The sequence below is a fragment of the Zonotrichia leucophrys genome, chromosome 2 (assembly GCF_028769735.1).
Source record: "Zonotrichia leucophrys gambelii isolate GWCS_2022_RI chromosome 2, RI_Zleu_2.0, whole genome shotgun sequence".
Lineage (NCBI taxonomy): Eukaryota > Metazoa > Chordata > Aves > Passeriformes > Passerellidae > Zonotrichia > Zonotrichia leucophrys.
In genome coordinates, this window is record NC_088171.1 from 110,060,022 (window position 1) to 110,076,859 (window position 16,838).

The 16,838-nt window shown below is 40.6% G+C and overlaps 1 protein-coding gene across 1 annotated transcript in view; it reads right to left on the reverse strand.

Moving 5' to 3' along the window:
- KLHL14 (kelch like family member 14) overlaps positions 1–16,838 on the reverse strand; it is a 59,551-nt gene that overhangs the window by 28,445 nt on the left and 14,268 nt on the right. The window contains exon 3 of the mRNA XM_064706037.1: positions 15,290–15,411. Coding sequence (XP_064562107.1) covers positions 15,290–15,411 — 122 coding nt within the window. The remainder of the gene's footprint in view (positions 1–15,289; positions 15,412–16,838) is intronic.

Genomic DNA, 16,838 nt, shown 5'->3' on the forward strand with positions numbered 1-16,838 from the left:
AATACAACCAAACACTCCTTCCCAACATCCAGCTTCTTCCAGCTTCCCACAAAAATACCAGCACCCGAGATCCCCTGCACAGTACTCGCTCATGACCTGGCCTGGCCTTGTAAGCTCATACAGACTCCTTCTCCACGGCCAAGAGAAGGAGAGCAAAAACCCAGGATGATTTTGAAGTCAGTCTTTTCTTTTTCTTGTATGGAAAATGGGGAAGGTCCCTCTGCTCAGCGGAGGAAGACTGCCTGAGAGCAGCTGCTGGGGATGCTCCTACCACAGGGCAGCAGTACAGGCAGGGGTAACCATACCCTCCACTCTCCTCTTTACCCTAGCAATGGAACAACTTGAATTTTGCAGTCAGCCACAGACAGTACTGCACAGACTGATTTCCCTGCAAGTGAAAAACCACCTTGAAAGAGCCATATGCAGGGGTATACCCAAGTGGCAGTGCAGCACTTGGATTTGGCAGGATTGCACTTGAGTGTGAACAGGGAGAGGAGCACAGGAACACAAGGAAATAAAGGAACACAAAGGAAACACAAATGAACACAAAGGAAATAAAATAAGAAAGTGCATTTGAGCCTGTTGTTTTTTTTAATTCATTGCAAAAATGCTGATAAAATGTGCAGTGCATCACTCCTGGACATTAATGCAGACTGATCCTGCCTAAGGAGTTTGCAGTCTTTATATGAATTAATAGACAGAATATAATCCCAAGTGCAGTGCATTTGATCATATATATTAATATGGAGACTGCTGATCCACATCTGGCTAAAATAAATGTGTTTTTACACAAATTAGGTTACCACTGATACAAACACACATACTACAGAGCACGAACAGATGATCAACACTATTGCTTTGGTGCAGCACTGTGCTTGAGGAAGTCACCACTTATCAGCTGGGCTGTGGTAATTGCTCCTAGCCTTTTACAATTAGAAGAAGCCACTAGCTTAAACTACCTTAAGCACTGATTACATTGTTTAAATGAGCACAGTTTACCTTACATTTGTAACCACTTAGGAACACAGCACTAGCAGGCATTGGGGCTCAGCGACTGGGGAAAAGCAGATCGACTGGATCTCTTGCAATCCTGTGGCCACAACAGAATTACACAAGATCCAGACTCAATAAACTGCCACAGGTGACAAGCAAACAAGAATAGCAACCGCCTGCAAAATGAGCTGATGAAAGCAGCCCACTCTGTATGTCAGTGTACCCTATTTATAGACTACTGAAACTCTGAAATTTTGCACTGACTCTGCATATCCCAAGAAGCACTATCAAATATTTATTGCAGAAATAACTTTGTTGAAATTCTACAGAATTTCAAGAATAGTCCTTAAAGCCAAATTTTAGCCATTAAGTCTGCAAAGACAGCTCCACATGATCAGCTGAATGTAAGCTTTCAAATGGTAACTCTTCTGATTTATTTTGGTTCCTGATATAAAGTACTTTTTGGTGTTCTGCAATTTGTGGAACATCTGAACAACTGTTTGGGACACTTGCTGAGATCCATTTCACTGGATCTTCACAAATAAATTCATTCCTATTGCAGCACCAGGGTGCATAAACATAGTTTTGATAAAAATGAATACTAAGCAACTTTACAAAATTTTTGCCTTCAAATCATATTACCATGAAGATTTAGTTATTTGTTCTCTACTCTACGGTACAAGTGCTGATAACCCAAAACATTTTCAAAAATTACAAGCCACACCACTAAATCCAAGACACCACATATGCTTGATGCCCCTTCAATTTACTTTCCTCAATTTGCTTTCAATTGTCTTTTAGTTTTCAACCATAAGATCAAAACCTCCCATTTGAAAACAATCAGTTGAATCACACAGCTTTGTCTTAATATACTAAATGTGCAAGATCAGAGATAAAGTTGTTGGCATCACAGCTAATGTAACTCTGCAGCAAGTTCCCTGAAGTAATCAGAATTAGGTACTCAGTTACGCTTTACTTGGGCCCATGACAAAGGGCAGCCTTATTGTTGTGCTCTCAGGGGACAGTCCCAGGGGAGAACTGTGAATACCAAAATTGTTATGGTGTGGTGTAGTGATAACTGAACTAACTTCACGTTACTGACCCAGCCGCAACTGGTGTGCTCTCGAGTTCTCCTTTGTTTTAAAGGTTGCACCAGGTCTAGGGCCTGAGTTCAGTAAGTACTGTATCCACCAGTGGCAGGAAAAAAATACATTAAAATGGCATATAAAATGATCAAAAATACGTAAATTGAATATTTCTTCCCAGTTTTTAGTATCTGTCTGTGGATTGCTCTACTGGATAACCACAAATCATTTACAAGTAGAACAGACATTAAATTCTTAATACATTTCACTCATAGTTTTCACAGAGTGATATGAATTTGGTCCACACCATTCTCTTTGCTTACCTCTAATAGCCCAGACTCTCCTTTTCTTGGGTGGGTTTTTTTTTTCCTGCTACACTTGCCTGACATTTTTGCACCACCTCTGGAGGCCACCCAAGAAGGATTCCAGCTCTGGTGTCTGCCCTCATTGTCCAACCCAAACAACCAAAACCAGTCACTCCTCAACCCCAGCTCCACCCTCTGTAGGGCTCCTGACACCCAAAACTGGTGTGTAATCATTCACTCCCCACTTTGGGGCTACTTTTGCAGCCTTGCTTTTGTGCAGAGGAAGAGGATTCCCATCCCTGGCTTTGCACCCCTGGGCCCCTCCAGCAGCCACAGAAGCCTAACCCTGCAGCACCCTGCAAAACCTCTGAACCTCAGGGGAAACACAGAGCCCTCAAAAACATTTTTTGCATACTGCTAAAAGGTAATTAGGGATTTCAGAAGAAGAGGTAAAAAAACATGGTGTCAAGATGTAGCTTCATTCCCACTGAACAGCACTGCTTTGTGCCATGTGAAGCCAAAACAATCTTCCCTCCATTATTTTCTCAAATGACAATGAATTATTTTCCAACACTGAAAGTTTCAATCAAAGCCCTGAAGTGACTGCAACTACTTCAGGTGGGCTTTACCTGGGCGGGGGGGGAACCTCTTTCCATGGCAGCCTGGCCTCTCTGAGGAAAAGCCAGGCTGCTAAAATAAAGCTGCTGGAGTGAAGCCAAATCATGGCTTCAGGAAAACGGATGCTATGTCAGGGCTTTATTGACGTTGTAAATCTTTGCAGTTAAGAAAAATCAAATTTCTGAGTGCTGAAGTGATCATTTCTTGGAGCAGTGCTAGAGACAGCATGGGAGCTGACAAAAAAAAAAAAAAAAAGGACAGTGGCTCCAATCCTGCTGGGTGAAATATGTCCTGGTGCAGAAAACCCCTAAAACATCCTGCACATTAACAGGACTTAAGCTGGAGGCTTGAGCACTGGATAAACCCTTACTCGGGACATCTCTGCCCTGAACATGTCTCTTTTTCCTGGAGCTGCAGTTGATGGGAGCCAGTAAATACCCAGCTGGTTCCAGCAGTGGTGATTCTGCTGAATAAAACAAAGTTTAAACGAGCTGGTGCGGACATCAGTGGTAACACAGCTGGGAGACAAGGGCTGCAGGGGGAGTAGCCAGAAGGCTGGGATTGGGGCACCACAGATCATCCAGCTCTGTGCTACTGGCTGCCACGGTGCTTAAAATAATTGCAGTCCTCTGGAGAGAGTCTATAGATAAACTCTGTCCTATGTTAATGCACCATCATATAGAGCTGTTTACAGGCAGTACTTAGTAAAGTACTTAAGCATGTATTTAAACAGGCTGCTGAACATCAGTGTGATTAATACTTTGCTGAATTAGAGATCTAATATGAATACATTTTTCTGCTGTTGCAGTTTTTCATTATATACACTTATAAACTGGACATAAGGATTTTATTTCAGTTTTGCATCCAGCAAATGAGTTAATTTGGGAGTCAAATTCTGCCTTAGTTATGCCTGCACAATGCCTTTCATATGCATGAGGGCAGAAGACTTCTTTTTAATTGGACTTATTTTTTATTAGTCTACAATCAATAATAAAACCAAATCTGGTTCTTTCTTTCTGATCCTGCAGCTCTTTAACATTCCTTTCATGTCACTTCAATCAGAAAAGTATCTTTTACATATGGCGTGTATGTTGGTTAAGGCCGTGCACATACAGCAGCTGCAATTCTTGACCAACAAGCAAGCAGCTGCTGCTGAGTACAGATTGGAGCCACACACTTTGTTATTCTGCATGTAAAACTGGGTGGGGGGGAGGGAGGAGAAGAGAAGAAACATGGCTCATACATCACTCATCATGGTAATTCTATTTAAATGTATTTTAATGATTTCTAACAACATAATTTGCCAAGCCTCCCCACCTCAAAGTGGTGCAAGCACATTTCTCTCTCAATTTTTCCTTTGCTGCTTAGCCCAGGAGGAACATTTACCATCTTCTAGTAAGTTCTGGAGTCAAACCTTGTTTTCAATCCACACACACATGTATATATATATGTGTGTGTGTGTGTGTGTGTGTGTGTGTGTGTGTGTGTGTGTGTTTTGTAAGAAATGTAAAATATACTTTTCTGATTGAAGTGACATGAAAGGAATGTCAAAGAGCTGCAGGATCAGAAAGAAAGAACCAGATTTGGTTTTTTTCTTGATTATAGACTAACAAATATATATATATATACATATACATACATATATATATGTATGTGTATATATATATTTAAAATAATCAGAACTTATATACATTAATTTCATCACTGCAGAACCATCACTTGCATTTACTTGCAGTTTCTGCTCACAAGGAAACAAGCTTGATTTAATAGTTTGAGCCACAGCCATCTCAAGAGTTGAAGACTTCCTCCCCCCTCCAAATTAAAGCTAAATAGTGTGCATTAAATACATTATCTGCTTGTAATAAAATGGGAATTTTTAAGATGATTCAGTCACAGATAATTTGTTGCTGCAAACGACAGGCTTGCATCAGCCACTGGCCGCTCTGAGCGTTTGCTGAGCCCAGGGAACGCTCGGGTAGCTTACCCACTCTACGGAAAACAGATGTTTGCACTGTGGAAAAAATTCCTATTCCCTTTTGTGGCCTTAAGAATCTTGGGTGGATCTCCCATGCCAAACAGCTGGGGTGCTGGGCTTGCTCACCCACCAGAGCCCTCACATGCCGCTTAGTCCAGGGCACTGCAGCAGGAAACCAGCCACTATTCCATGCCAAAAACACAGCCCCGTGTATTTCACACTCAGCCCCTAAGAAGCCATCAGAGCAATTCTCCAGAACAGCTCAGGAGGGGCTCAGAGGCACCCCTTTTTATCAGCCTGGGGTGATCTATTCACAAGCAGAGGCAGCACAGCTGTGGGGCTGCCTTTGTTGCTCTTGCCTGGCAAATACCAGAAGAGACCACTTGTCTGGACTGATGGGAAGGCACATGTTAAAGCAATTAATTAATTTGCCCTAAAAGATTGAGGCCAGGCCAGGATTTGTCCCTTTCCCAGTGTTCAGTCTGATTGTAAGCAATGGGACTTCCACCACTTCCCATGGGAGATTATTCCACAACCTAATAGATCTCAATGTCAGGAAGTTTTTTCCTGATATTCAGCCATAATTCATATCCATGAATTATGAGCTACTGTCGACATCACATCCATTGAGGCATTCCTAGAGCCTGCTTCATTTAAAATTATATGCTCTAGTTATGCAGGGTTTCTGTGTACTAGGGCAAAATGCTTTTTCTGCAGGTTAATTCATTACTATTCAATTTGTTAACACTTTTTTTCTCGGTGTGAACAGTCATTCTGCAGTTGCATACCCTGTATAGTAGCACAATCCCCATTTGGGAGCAGAATCACAATATATAAATATGACAAAACAACATACCAAAACCCATCCCTGTAAAGACATATTAGTCTGCTCCTGCAGATACTCTAGCATTCAGTTAAATCAAAGCAGTAGCTCATACAACACCTGGTATGAGACAGAAAGCTCAGAGAAAACCTTTCTCAAGTATGTAATAAATTTTATTTCTGTCTTAAAAAGGGGGAAGGTAGGGGAATGGGGGGGGCAGTAGGGAAGGGGAAAGGGATGGGAAGGGAAGGGAGAAAGGAACTTAAGCTGTGAGAAAATAGAGGAAAATTGAAAAGAGAATGACTTCCTATAAACAATGAGCCTGTACAACACAGTAAGAACATACAACAGCAAATAAAGTCAAGGATGCAAAATTTTCACTTCTTACCACTAAAGCACTTAGAAAAATGGAGAAAGCTAAGGCAGGCTTAAAAAATCTGTATTGCAAATAATTGTGTACACTTCTGAGAAGGAAACGACCTTTTAATAACATTTGACAAGAAAATTCATAAAATGTACCAATCTCTCAAAGAAATCAGAGGTTTTCAATGAGAGTTTTTTATTGTTACATTTCACCCAGCTAGAAGAGTTCTGCCATCCTGTTTTAAACCCATTTTACATAAATGCTACATTAGCTGCTGGAAAAGGGAATGCTTTCCAAAGTAAGAATCTAGAAACACACCTGAGTTCATTTTCATCTCCATACGTGCCTAGCTCCCATTAATGCTACCTAAATCCCAGAGCAAGTAGGTAAGAATAAACACACAAATTTTACCTGGAATTAACTAAAAAACAGAAAGCAATGTTTGCAAGGAACACTGAATTTGCAGAGTGACATATAATTTTGTGTTAAAGTTATTCCAGATGGTTTATTTCTTAGAGACAGTGGCCATATACTATTGAAGGACCTACACAAACAGGTCTGGTGAGAACATTTTGGCGAGGTAGAAATGATGTGACTTTATTGAAATCTGTATCTAGCCAGGTGGGACACTTGCTTTGGACACAAGACAGGACAAGGCAGCTCCCAGTTCCTACTGGACCAGATGTGTGTACATAGCAGACAGACAATGCCCATAGGCTGAGATGGACTCAAAATGTTGCAGAGCCTCTAGGGTGGCATTAAGCTCACGTATCTACATTCTGTAGATCACCTGGTGAAGTCAAAGCAACTTGACACTTGTAGCTAGGCAGTTTCTGGTTTGCAGTTAGCCTTGCAAAGCTTGACAAAACTTTCTTTGGTGGAGCTGTGAAATCCCCCTTGGGACATATATGAAGAATTCACAAGCTAAAAAATTGTGCTCTAAGTGCAACCCTCTTTCACAAGAGATGTTGAGAAGAGAAGGGATGTTCTCATGTGACTATAGTTTTGCCAAAACATTTGAAATATTTTTTTCATTTTGCCTTAGAACTAAGCAGTAGAAGTTGCTGCAAAATGGAACTGTCATCCTCAAGCCATCTGTAAAGATATGTAACTCAAGTAGAAAGATGACTTGGAAAAAGGTAAGCTCTGTGATCCAGGAAGAAGGCTTTGAGTCAAAGGTTCTGATGCCCTTGCAAGGGTGTAGCAAGGAGTGGCATCTCCAGGAGCCAGCACCTTTCCTTGTAAGATGCCCCACAGCAGCCTGACATCAGCATCTGCTGTGAAAATGGCACCAATCATGGGGTAACTCACCTGTCTTACCCCTGCTGCCTTCTCACTCAGCTCTCCACTGCCTCAGTGCCCTGCCTGAGGAAGGGGCACTCCTCAGTGTTTTGGAAGGGGGCTGTGCCCTGTTCTCTCATCCCCCTCAGGTTTTCAACCACAAAGGGTCCTGGCTGAGCACAGGCAGGGAACAGGACATTCAGGTAACACTTATGGACTCTCGCTGGAAGTAACTGTTTGCCAATGGCATTTTTGAGGATGAAGATGAGTAGGTATCTTCAGGCATCTTTGTATATGCCAGAGGAAATGAACAGCCTGGTTTCCACACAGGTGGGTGCTCACAAGTTCATAACAAAAGACAGAGAGCAGCCAAGAGAAGCTGAAAGACTGTTGAGAACTTTAGCACAAACAGACTGAATGCAGTGAAAAGAGCTGTTTCAAAGATACACCACAGCAAGATGTGTAGGCACTGGGAACACAGGAACATAACTCTATCCCGAATTTACAACACACCATATTTACAAGTAAGGCACGGGGAACAGAAGAAACAATCAAGTAACACTTGTGAAATGGAGAAGCTGACAACATTGTAATCAAAAACAAAAACGTGCTGAAAGAGGGCTGATATTTCTTGAAAGTTATCTCAAATGGCAATGCAGAAGAAAATAATATTTAACACATCAATAAAGCAATAATTGTGAGAACCTGCTATGTTTCCACCCACTATATTTCACTCATACTCAGACTTCTGCCTTGCTCTTAGACATGCAGGCGTGCGCCATGAATGGCACTTGCACAGCTGAACTCCCACGCATCATCCTCAGAACGGGAGCTGTGGTTAACCTCTGCTATGTCACATGTAGAAAAATACTCTTCACTGTATTTCTGTTCCTCACTTCTATATTCTTACTTCCCTGTAGGTGTAAAGCATGTGGTTTATTGGCAGTGTGTATGACCACCTTGAATTAATCTCCTAAATCCAGGCTTAAAGCTGGATAGTCATACCAACCAGCCAAGTTTTCTGTGTGTGAATCTTTCTTCCTTTGTGACTGTATTTTCCTGCTTCTGAACCTTTTAAAAGGGTCTAAGGATGAAAAATATAGATGGAATTTATGTTTTAAAATTAGCTTTCAGTGCAATCTATGTTTTTCTTTAAGGAGGATGCGTAGAAGCACGTGCATACATGCATATGTACAACTTCTACATACATCTACCACATTTACTAAACCTGTCTAGTGGGTAATATAAAGACTACTGGCTTAGCAATATGCTAATGCTTGCTCAAGCTTTTCAATGCAGTGCTGAAACCATCCTTGACACAGCACTGAAGCAGAAGCTGCAGCATCCCCAACTGCTGGATAAATGGAGTAAGAGAGATGAAATTTATCAGGGCTGCCAAGAAGTGCTCATCAAGACACATTTTTTGACTAACATAAGAGTGCACTATTCTCACAACTACAATAAAAAAAAAAAAAAAGAAGGAAGGGGAGGAAGAAATTAGAACAAGCATTTATCAAGACAATCTGTCCATCTGATTTAATACTTTTTTTGCAAATATCACTTCCTTTATTCAGTTACCAACTGTTTTGGGGCAAATTGAAGGAGAAAACCTTTGCTTCTAATATCATTCTTCAAAAAAGTAAAAGCTTTACAGTGATTGAATGTATTTACTTGAAAGACACCACATTTCCAAAGGCACAATGTGTGCTAGGCATCTAGTAGTACTCAAGCTGACACTTAAGCCTTTGAAAATTTCTTCCAAGAACCTCTGATGTGAGCTATAATCATACTGTTTGTCTTATAAGTAGCCAACCTGGAAAATAGAAAACTGGATAAAACACTCCAACAAATGAAGGATTGAGAAGTTCTCAGAGACTCCAAAGACATTTCAGTAAAGGAGGAACATGAGTTTTGTTATTAATTTCCTCAGGAAAGACAAAGTATCATTCAGTATAGGAAAGGCTGATACAACTGAGCACAGAACTGCCAAAGAAAACATGGAAGAAAGAAATATGACCTATTCCAGCAGAAACAATGCAGGCTGGGGACTGGAGTGACCTGAGTTCTCTATTGCTGACTTTGAAGTAAACCACTCTACCTTCCTTTCACTTGACTTCCCTTTGGATAAAGTACATAAATAATGATGTTCAAAGGGTTTTGAGAACCATCAGTATGGCTTAATGCTGGCTAACATGCAAAAATGTTGGTACTGAAGACAGAGGACTGCTGCACTGTCACAGAACATATTCAATGGAAATTTAAAAAGTCAAAATGACAGAAATAACATACGTTGTATTCAGACCAGACTACCTGCAGGGCACTGCTTCATGTAAAAATGAGAGTACAGCCAGCGTGGGGAAGGAAGGAAAAGATGGACTGCCTTTATCAGAGCATTAAGGGTGGAAAGGTTTCTGACTGCTCATTATGGTCAGAGTATCAGACAAAGATGACAACTCTTTAACACTGTGTGATTGCTGCTGGCAGGAAGAAGGGGGATTGGGAAGGAAATCAAGGTGCCTGCTTCATTGTTTGTCTTTACACATGGACCAAACACAGCTGACTTAAACATACCTAGCAAAGGGCAGGAAGGCCAAGACAAACAGAAAAAAAGACTAAGGGATAACTAGTGAGAAGAAGAAACCTGAAAATAGGTGCTGATCATCCTGACTAAATCCTCCAATCTGTCAAATTTCTGGACGTTTCCCTGTCTTTCCCCAAAAAATATGAGACAGTTCTCATTGGACAATGATGCTGGCTTTTATGCTGGATTAAAATCCAAACCTAGTGCAATCCCTAAGCATAAATGCATTATGGCCCTTAGATATATTTGCCATTATTGTGAAGTTCACTGAATTCTCCCCATGGTTCACCAACATGATGTGGTGAACTAGGGAAGTTAAGCAATTTTACAATTAACATCTTATTGAAAAACAAAGTATTGATATGAAAACAGTATCTGCTGCAGCTGCAGCTTCACATGGATGGAACATGCCATGTAGGAGTTCAGTAATGCTTCCAGCATTTTACCTTTTGTGCTTCAGAGAAAAAGGAATTTTAGATTGAAGCAAGGAATCTCTGTATATCTAGAAACCTATAAGACCCAATTTCTCTTCTAGTCATCACTTCCAATCAGACAGATGGATAAATTGCTATAGAAAAAAACACAAAAGAACCTCACCTAAAACAATGACTGCATCATTTTTATTTATTTCTTGCATTCTCTGTTCACCCAGCAAGAAATTTAATTCCAGTTAGATCATTCTCTTGTGATACTTTTTTCCTTCATTTAATATATTTTTAAATGCTTAGAAGCATTATGACAGAAAAGCATGTATTTTTTGCCCTGGTTTATACCCATCATCCTTACCATTACAACAAGACAAAAGCATTAAAGTAAAATTAATCATGTCAAAAGATTTTAGCAAAAAACAAGGGAGACCATGCATAAAGCATCGCTTTGTCTAGTGTGAAGTCACGCTCTGATTAAAAACATATAATGAAAGTGAAAGTAATACATCATTGCCTTAGCAGTAGGGTTTTTGGGAAAGCCATGCAATTCTGAACACAAAAAATCTTTATAGGCTCTGGATTTTGCAATTATTATAGAATAACTCTAACAAACACAACATTGTTTCACTTCCTTAAAGTTTAATTAATCTTAAACGTTGCAGTTAAAACAAACAACCAAAGGAGTTCTAGAATTAAGCACAATTAGACTCCTGGCAGGACCATAACTGGTAATTAAAACCCAAGCAGCAGTGGCTGGTTCTGAGCAGTGAGGTATGAGGTGGTGACACAGAGACCCTCCCTCCCCCAAAGCCCCACACCCAGTAAGTAGTTATAAAGACTACAAAATATCACAGAATAATGAAACCCATTAACAGAGCAGAACTTTTGCTGTTACTGAGGTCTGTCACACCCCCTTCAGCAGTTCCATTTGTCACTGGGCAATGGCAGCCTGTTGCTGCTACGTGACCTATGTAGTACCCAGCTAAACAGTGAACAGTGTTTGGGCAGATGTAGGCTGGCCTGAAAAGAAACCATGCAGTGAAGGTATTTGCTGTACTTTATCATAAAGTCTATAAAAGCCTCAACTTTGTTCAGGCACAACTTTACAATAAGTGTTTCAAATTAAACACCAACATGCATGTTATGAAGTGTAATATCATTTATAATCTCAGATTAGGATTGTGCCCATATCAAGCAAAATTAGGTAGTAAAAAATGTTTGTAGAATGCCACTAACTTACTCCTTTCTCTTCCTCTTTATTCTGCCTCTATGTTGTCAACATATAAACAATAACTCTCTGAGAAATACCAGATAGGAAAAATACACAGTAATACTAGACTGTGAAAAATCTACCGATCCCCTGAGCCATAGCATTCTTGCCTATAGATGATGACATTAAAAAATTGGAAATGGGTGCACGCTTCCCCTCCTCTCCCGGGTCTATGAACAAGGCAAGTTGTTTTCCTGATACCTTTCGAATTACTCCCATTAGTACTGATGCATTTGGTGCTTTGGCTATCCAGGCAGAGAGAGGTGGGCAGGATCCCCTGCCAATAGATCTAGTCTTGTCTAGGGAACAAAATGAGATTGCTCCTGTGCTGAGCTGTCATACTCGATAGCTTGTGCTGTTCCACCTGCACCCATCCTCGCAGCTCCGGCTGCAGTGCCTTGGAGCCAGTAGTTCCTGACGGCTGATCCTCTCCTGCTCCTTATGCATCACACAAAGCAGGACACAGAACCCTAAGCAGCTGAGTGCTGAGAGTGAGCCACTCTCCCTGCTGAGAAGGCAAAAGGAAACAGGCCAGCAGCTCCCTCTCAAATGGGTCTGCAAGCCCTGAGAGTAACTGCTGGGGCTCCTCGCAGTGGAAATTCGGGCTCCTCACATCCACCTCCTCCTCAACGGCCCTGCCACTGCACCCAGGATTGAGTGTTTGCTCCTTTCCCAACATCCCTACCCCCAAATGCCACTGGCACAGAGAGCAAAAAATGAGGAATGCAAATGGGTTTGGAGGAAGGGAGGGGGACTTTCTGTGCACACTTACTTTGGGTCAGTAAGCCTCTCAGTGCGAAATGTGGCATTTTGTTGGTGTGTGGGAGAGCCTATTGGCAGCCAGAAGGTTAAAGAAAAAACTATGTAACAGGAGAAAATCAAATACACCTAAGGCAATAATAAAATAGAACATCTTGAAATACCAGACTACAGGAACTGAAATTCTTCCCATCACAGAACCTCATGAGCAGGACATAGCTTTTGCTCTGTCCCTATTCACTGAGGAGCAAACCCATCATTTGCACTGACAAGTTGAGAATGAACTGCAACACTGGGGCTGAAAGTACTATCTAAATAAGAAGAAAAAAAAAAAACAAACAGAAAAAAAATCTTCTGCCTTTGCTGCTGATTGTATATTTCTGATAAGACAACAGTGGATTGAGAGAGAGGTAAAAAGGTAAAGAAAGAAAACTCCTTCCTAAATTGCAAAAACAATACATTATAAATAAAGACAGAACTATGTCCTTAAATTTACACCCCCCATAAATGTCACAGTATGTTGATAGTACACCACGGCTGCACTGAGCTACCACTATGTTTTAAGCTTGTGCAGTTTGTTGTGTTCCCTAAGACTTCTCAGTCACAGCTCTTCAAGTTCCTACACTCCTATGCTATAGTTCTTCAATGTTTCACAGAAAGGACAGAAGATCTACTTGGACTTATCTCCCATTCTCTCATAAGTCTGAAAAAGGTGATACTTGAAACTCTTATTTCAACTCTTTTTTTTTTTTAAAGACATTTTGTAACAACTACAATCTTAGTAAAATATTTTCTCAGAAAGTATGCTTGTTAACATTTTGTCTTTTTCAGTATGAAAAGACAGATGTTCTCCTCTGTATTCTTCAAACTTTAGCCCAGGCCAAGAGGACATCCTTTTCTGGCAGGATTTGCAAGAACAGGGTTACTCATGTCAAGAAGGGCTCTGTATGTGGCAGCTGTTGCCTCAGCCAGCACTGGGACAGATCCTGGAACCTCCAGGGCTTCCAGTGCTGAGCAGTAAATGCTTGAGCCCAAACTGCCAGGACTGTAACAAATGCCTTTGTTTTAACCACAGCGCAGAATGTTACGTGCACTGCCATATTGGAAAGAGAACTTTTCTTCCCTATTTCTAAAGGTAACACAGAAAAAACTAAATTCTCTACATAAAATTACCCTGAAACATCTCTCAACACCACCACAGACAGTTGGTCCAACACTAGAGATGCTGGACATTTAACCAGAGCATTAAGGTCTCCTGCCTCTTGGTAGTTTCCCACATTCTTGGAGACTGCAACACAATGTAAATAACCAAGAGCTGAGTAAATTCCATTCTTAAAAAATCTGACAATCTACAGCTAGTTAAGACTCAAGAAAAAGGCTTTTTACTTTAATTCAGTAGAGAGTTCAGATCTTGAAGCAAGAGGTCCATTCCTCCTGCCTCTCCTGTTGAGCCACTGGATTAGACACAGCAAATGAAAAAAACACCTGCCTTAGGCAGTATCATTGATTTTTCAATGACTTACCATCTTCAGGATTTTCTTAGAAGTAGTTTACAGAGGTGGGTATTGTAACTCATTATTCTGGAAAATGTGAGGCATAATATATTCCCTAGCACAGATGCTATAAACTTTTATAATGTACACTTCATATAACCTTTTTTAATTGTCATTTTTTTAGAACATCCTCAACTATTAGTCCAGGTCATCTATATGTAAACAGTCTTTACGTGGCACCACTTTGTAAAAGGCTCCTTAATCTACCATTGGAGAATATCAGTCTACAAGGGCATTATTTCAAGTCCTGCATCATAGTAATTAAAAAAAAATTATCCTAATTTTGTATGCAATATTAATGTGGATGTATGCCATTATAGGGCTTTGGATAAGGGAGGAGAAAAACATTCTGTAAAATGTATTTTACTGGGGGGGAAAAAAAAGCAGGTCTAATAGGAAATCCAGGTTTTACCAGTTGTCCAGTTTTAGAAGTATGGTTTTGATTTATGGATCAAAATTGCTCATTTATTATTTTATCTATACTGCTTTGGGCAATTTTGACAGTTAAAATTTAGTTTTATTGACCAATGCAGCCAGTTTAGCCACAAGGGGACTAATGCACACACAGCCTGCTGCACTCAAGAAGCTATGATTTGATTCCATGACCAAGTCAGACTGGGAATCACAACCAACATAACAATAAGTTCCAAATCTCGATGCTCGAGGCAAAATACTTACTCTAAAACCAATCCACTATTAAAAGAAGGTGGGAAAGAATTTTGTGATAGCAGCCTCCATGCACTGTTTATTGTAGCTGATATATTCCACCAATGCTTCTGTCAGCAATGGACGCAGGGTAGTACAGAGGAAACCTTTCTTTAATGATTGTGGACAACAGATAAAGCTGGAAGAAGGAAATGAAAATGCAAAACAGAATCAAAGGTGTGCTCTAGTACTACGGCTTACCAGGGATCTGACTCTTGAGAAAAATGTCTTGAAAAAAATGCCTTTTTTTTTTTCCTAAATCAGATTTTATTCATATATACATAAATATGCATGGGTTCATGTTGCAGCTTGAAAGACTTACAAGTTTACTTAAAAAAAACTTACTGGAATGATTTTAAGCCAATGTTAATTTAGGCCTATCCTATTATAAAATTAGCATCTTCTGCAATCTCAATTTATTGCTCCATTGTGAAGCCCCTTGTGATACATAAACAAATCTCTGAAGAGAAACAAATCAATAAAGTGTCTAATTTGATTAACCATGTTTTTAAATTCATCAAGACAACTGTACAAAAATAAACCACTTACTTGTCAGTATTTTCCATGTCTTCTTTTCATCATCATAATACTGAACCAAATTGCTGGGTAGCCGGTCAGGTCCGGGAGGCAATCCTCCAACCAATAACAGCATTTTCTTATTGGAACGAATTCTTCACCCAAAACAAGAGGAAAGATGAACAACCACATTACTGAGGAGTATTTTTAGTGGCAACAAAATCATAACCATCAAAAGAATGTTCACTGCTTGCAGTTTTCTATTTCATTTTTTTGTGTTTCTTTTCCCAATCATGTCTCAACAATTTCTTGAACCAAGCAGAAAAATGATCAGAAAAGCTGCGTATCTCTCTACTCATGGAATAATAAGCTTCCTTTATGCAATTTGTTAGAGGTTCATTCTAGAACGACCTTTTTCTTATATTATCCCTTTAAATCATCACTCTTTACAGCTGAATACACATGAAATGCTCTGGAGTTGTACTAAGGTTAAGCATTAAAGTTGCATGTCAAAAATCGTATTAGTCAAAATCATTATTATAAGCCATTCTACACTCAAAGAACCTTGAAAAAATTAAGGTTATGCAGAGAGTTTGTGAGCCAACTCTTTAATCACACACTGAACTTCAGATATATAGTTTAGCACAATTAGCAGCACTGGGCTAATGGTTATGGGTTAAATGCTACTTACAAGCACTTTTGTTTGTTTAATTTAGTCCAGACTCTTGCTTTCATTCTCCCCCCCGGCTCCCCCCCTCGTCTTTGCTCTCCCCCTGTGCACCACTGGCTATAGCAACACCAATTGGTAAAAATGAGACTGTGATGTTGTTGTGAGCCTCCCCAGAGTGGAGCCCTGCCAATGCTTGCCACTGATCCAGCGGCATGAACCTGCTCAACTGTGCAAAGTCACTCTAATTCCCTCCCTCTGTTTTTCTACCTTCTCCCCCAGGGGGCAACCACTGAAAGGAGTGACTACCCACCCATCAAGAGCTGGCAATTCGCTGCTATTAACCGTGACCGTGATTCCCAATCTGCCTGGCAGTTCTTAAGAACAGGACTGCAATGTCTCATCTGCAGTAAAAGTGGTTATCTGCACCCTGGCCTCCAATGCCCCACCTGATGAACGTACGATTTCTCTGCAGCATGGAGGGATTTAGCACAATTGTAAGTGAAAACTGGAGGGGAGGCACAGACCCCCAGATGAGCCCTGATGCTTTAATAGACACTTTGCATATAATTGAACTTTCACCAGTTATACTCAGCTTGGGTGAGATAGCACTGAAATAAAGGTCTAGGCTCAAAACGTTCCTGTAAGGTAGGAAGGTGATGTAGCCTGGAAAACAGCCATCCATGTGAATGACTGTGCAGTGGGACCATGCATTTGATGGAAAGCACCCTTGTCAAACACCATTTTTCCAGGCATGACAACACCTGTGTGGCACTCCGTGTGTCAGTCTGCAGCAAACACCCCGGCCAATAAAGGCACAGAACACCAGGAACCTAAGCCTACCACCAGAGATGCTTGTGGTGGGGTCAAAGCACCACCCAGGAGCTCCAAGCTCAGCAGTGAACTCCAGCAGTG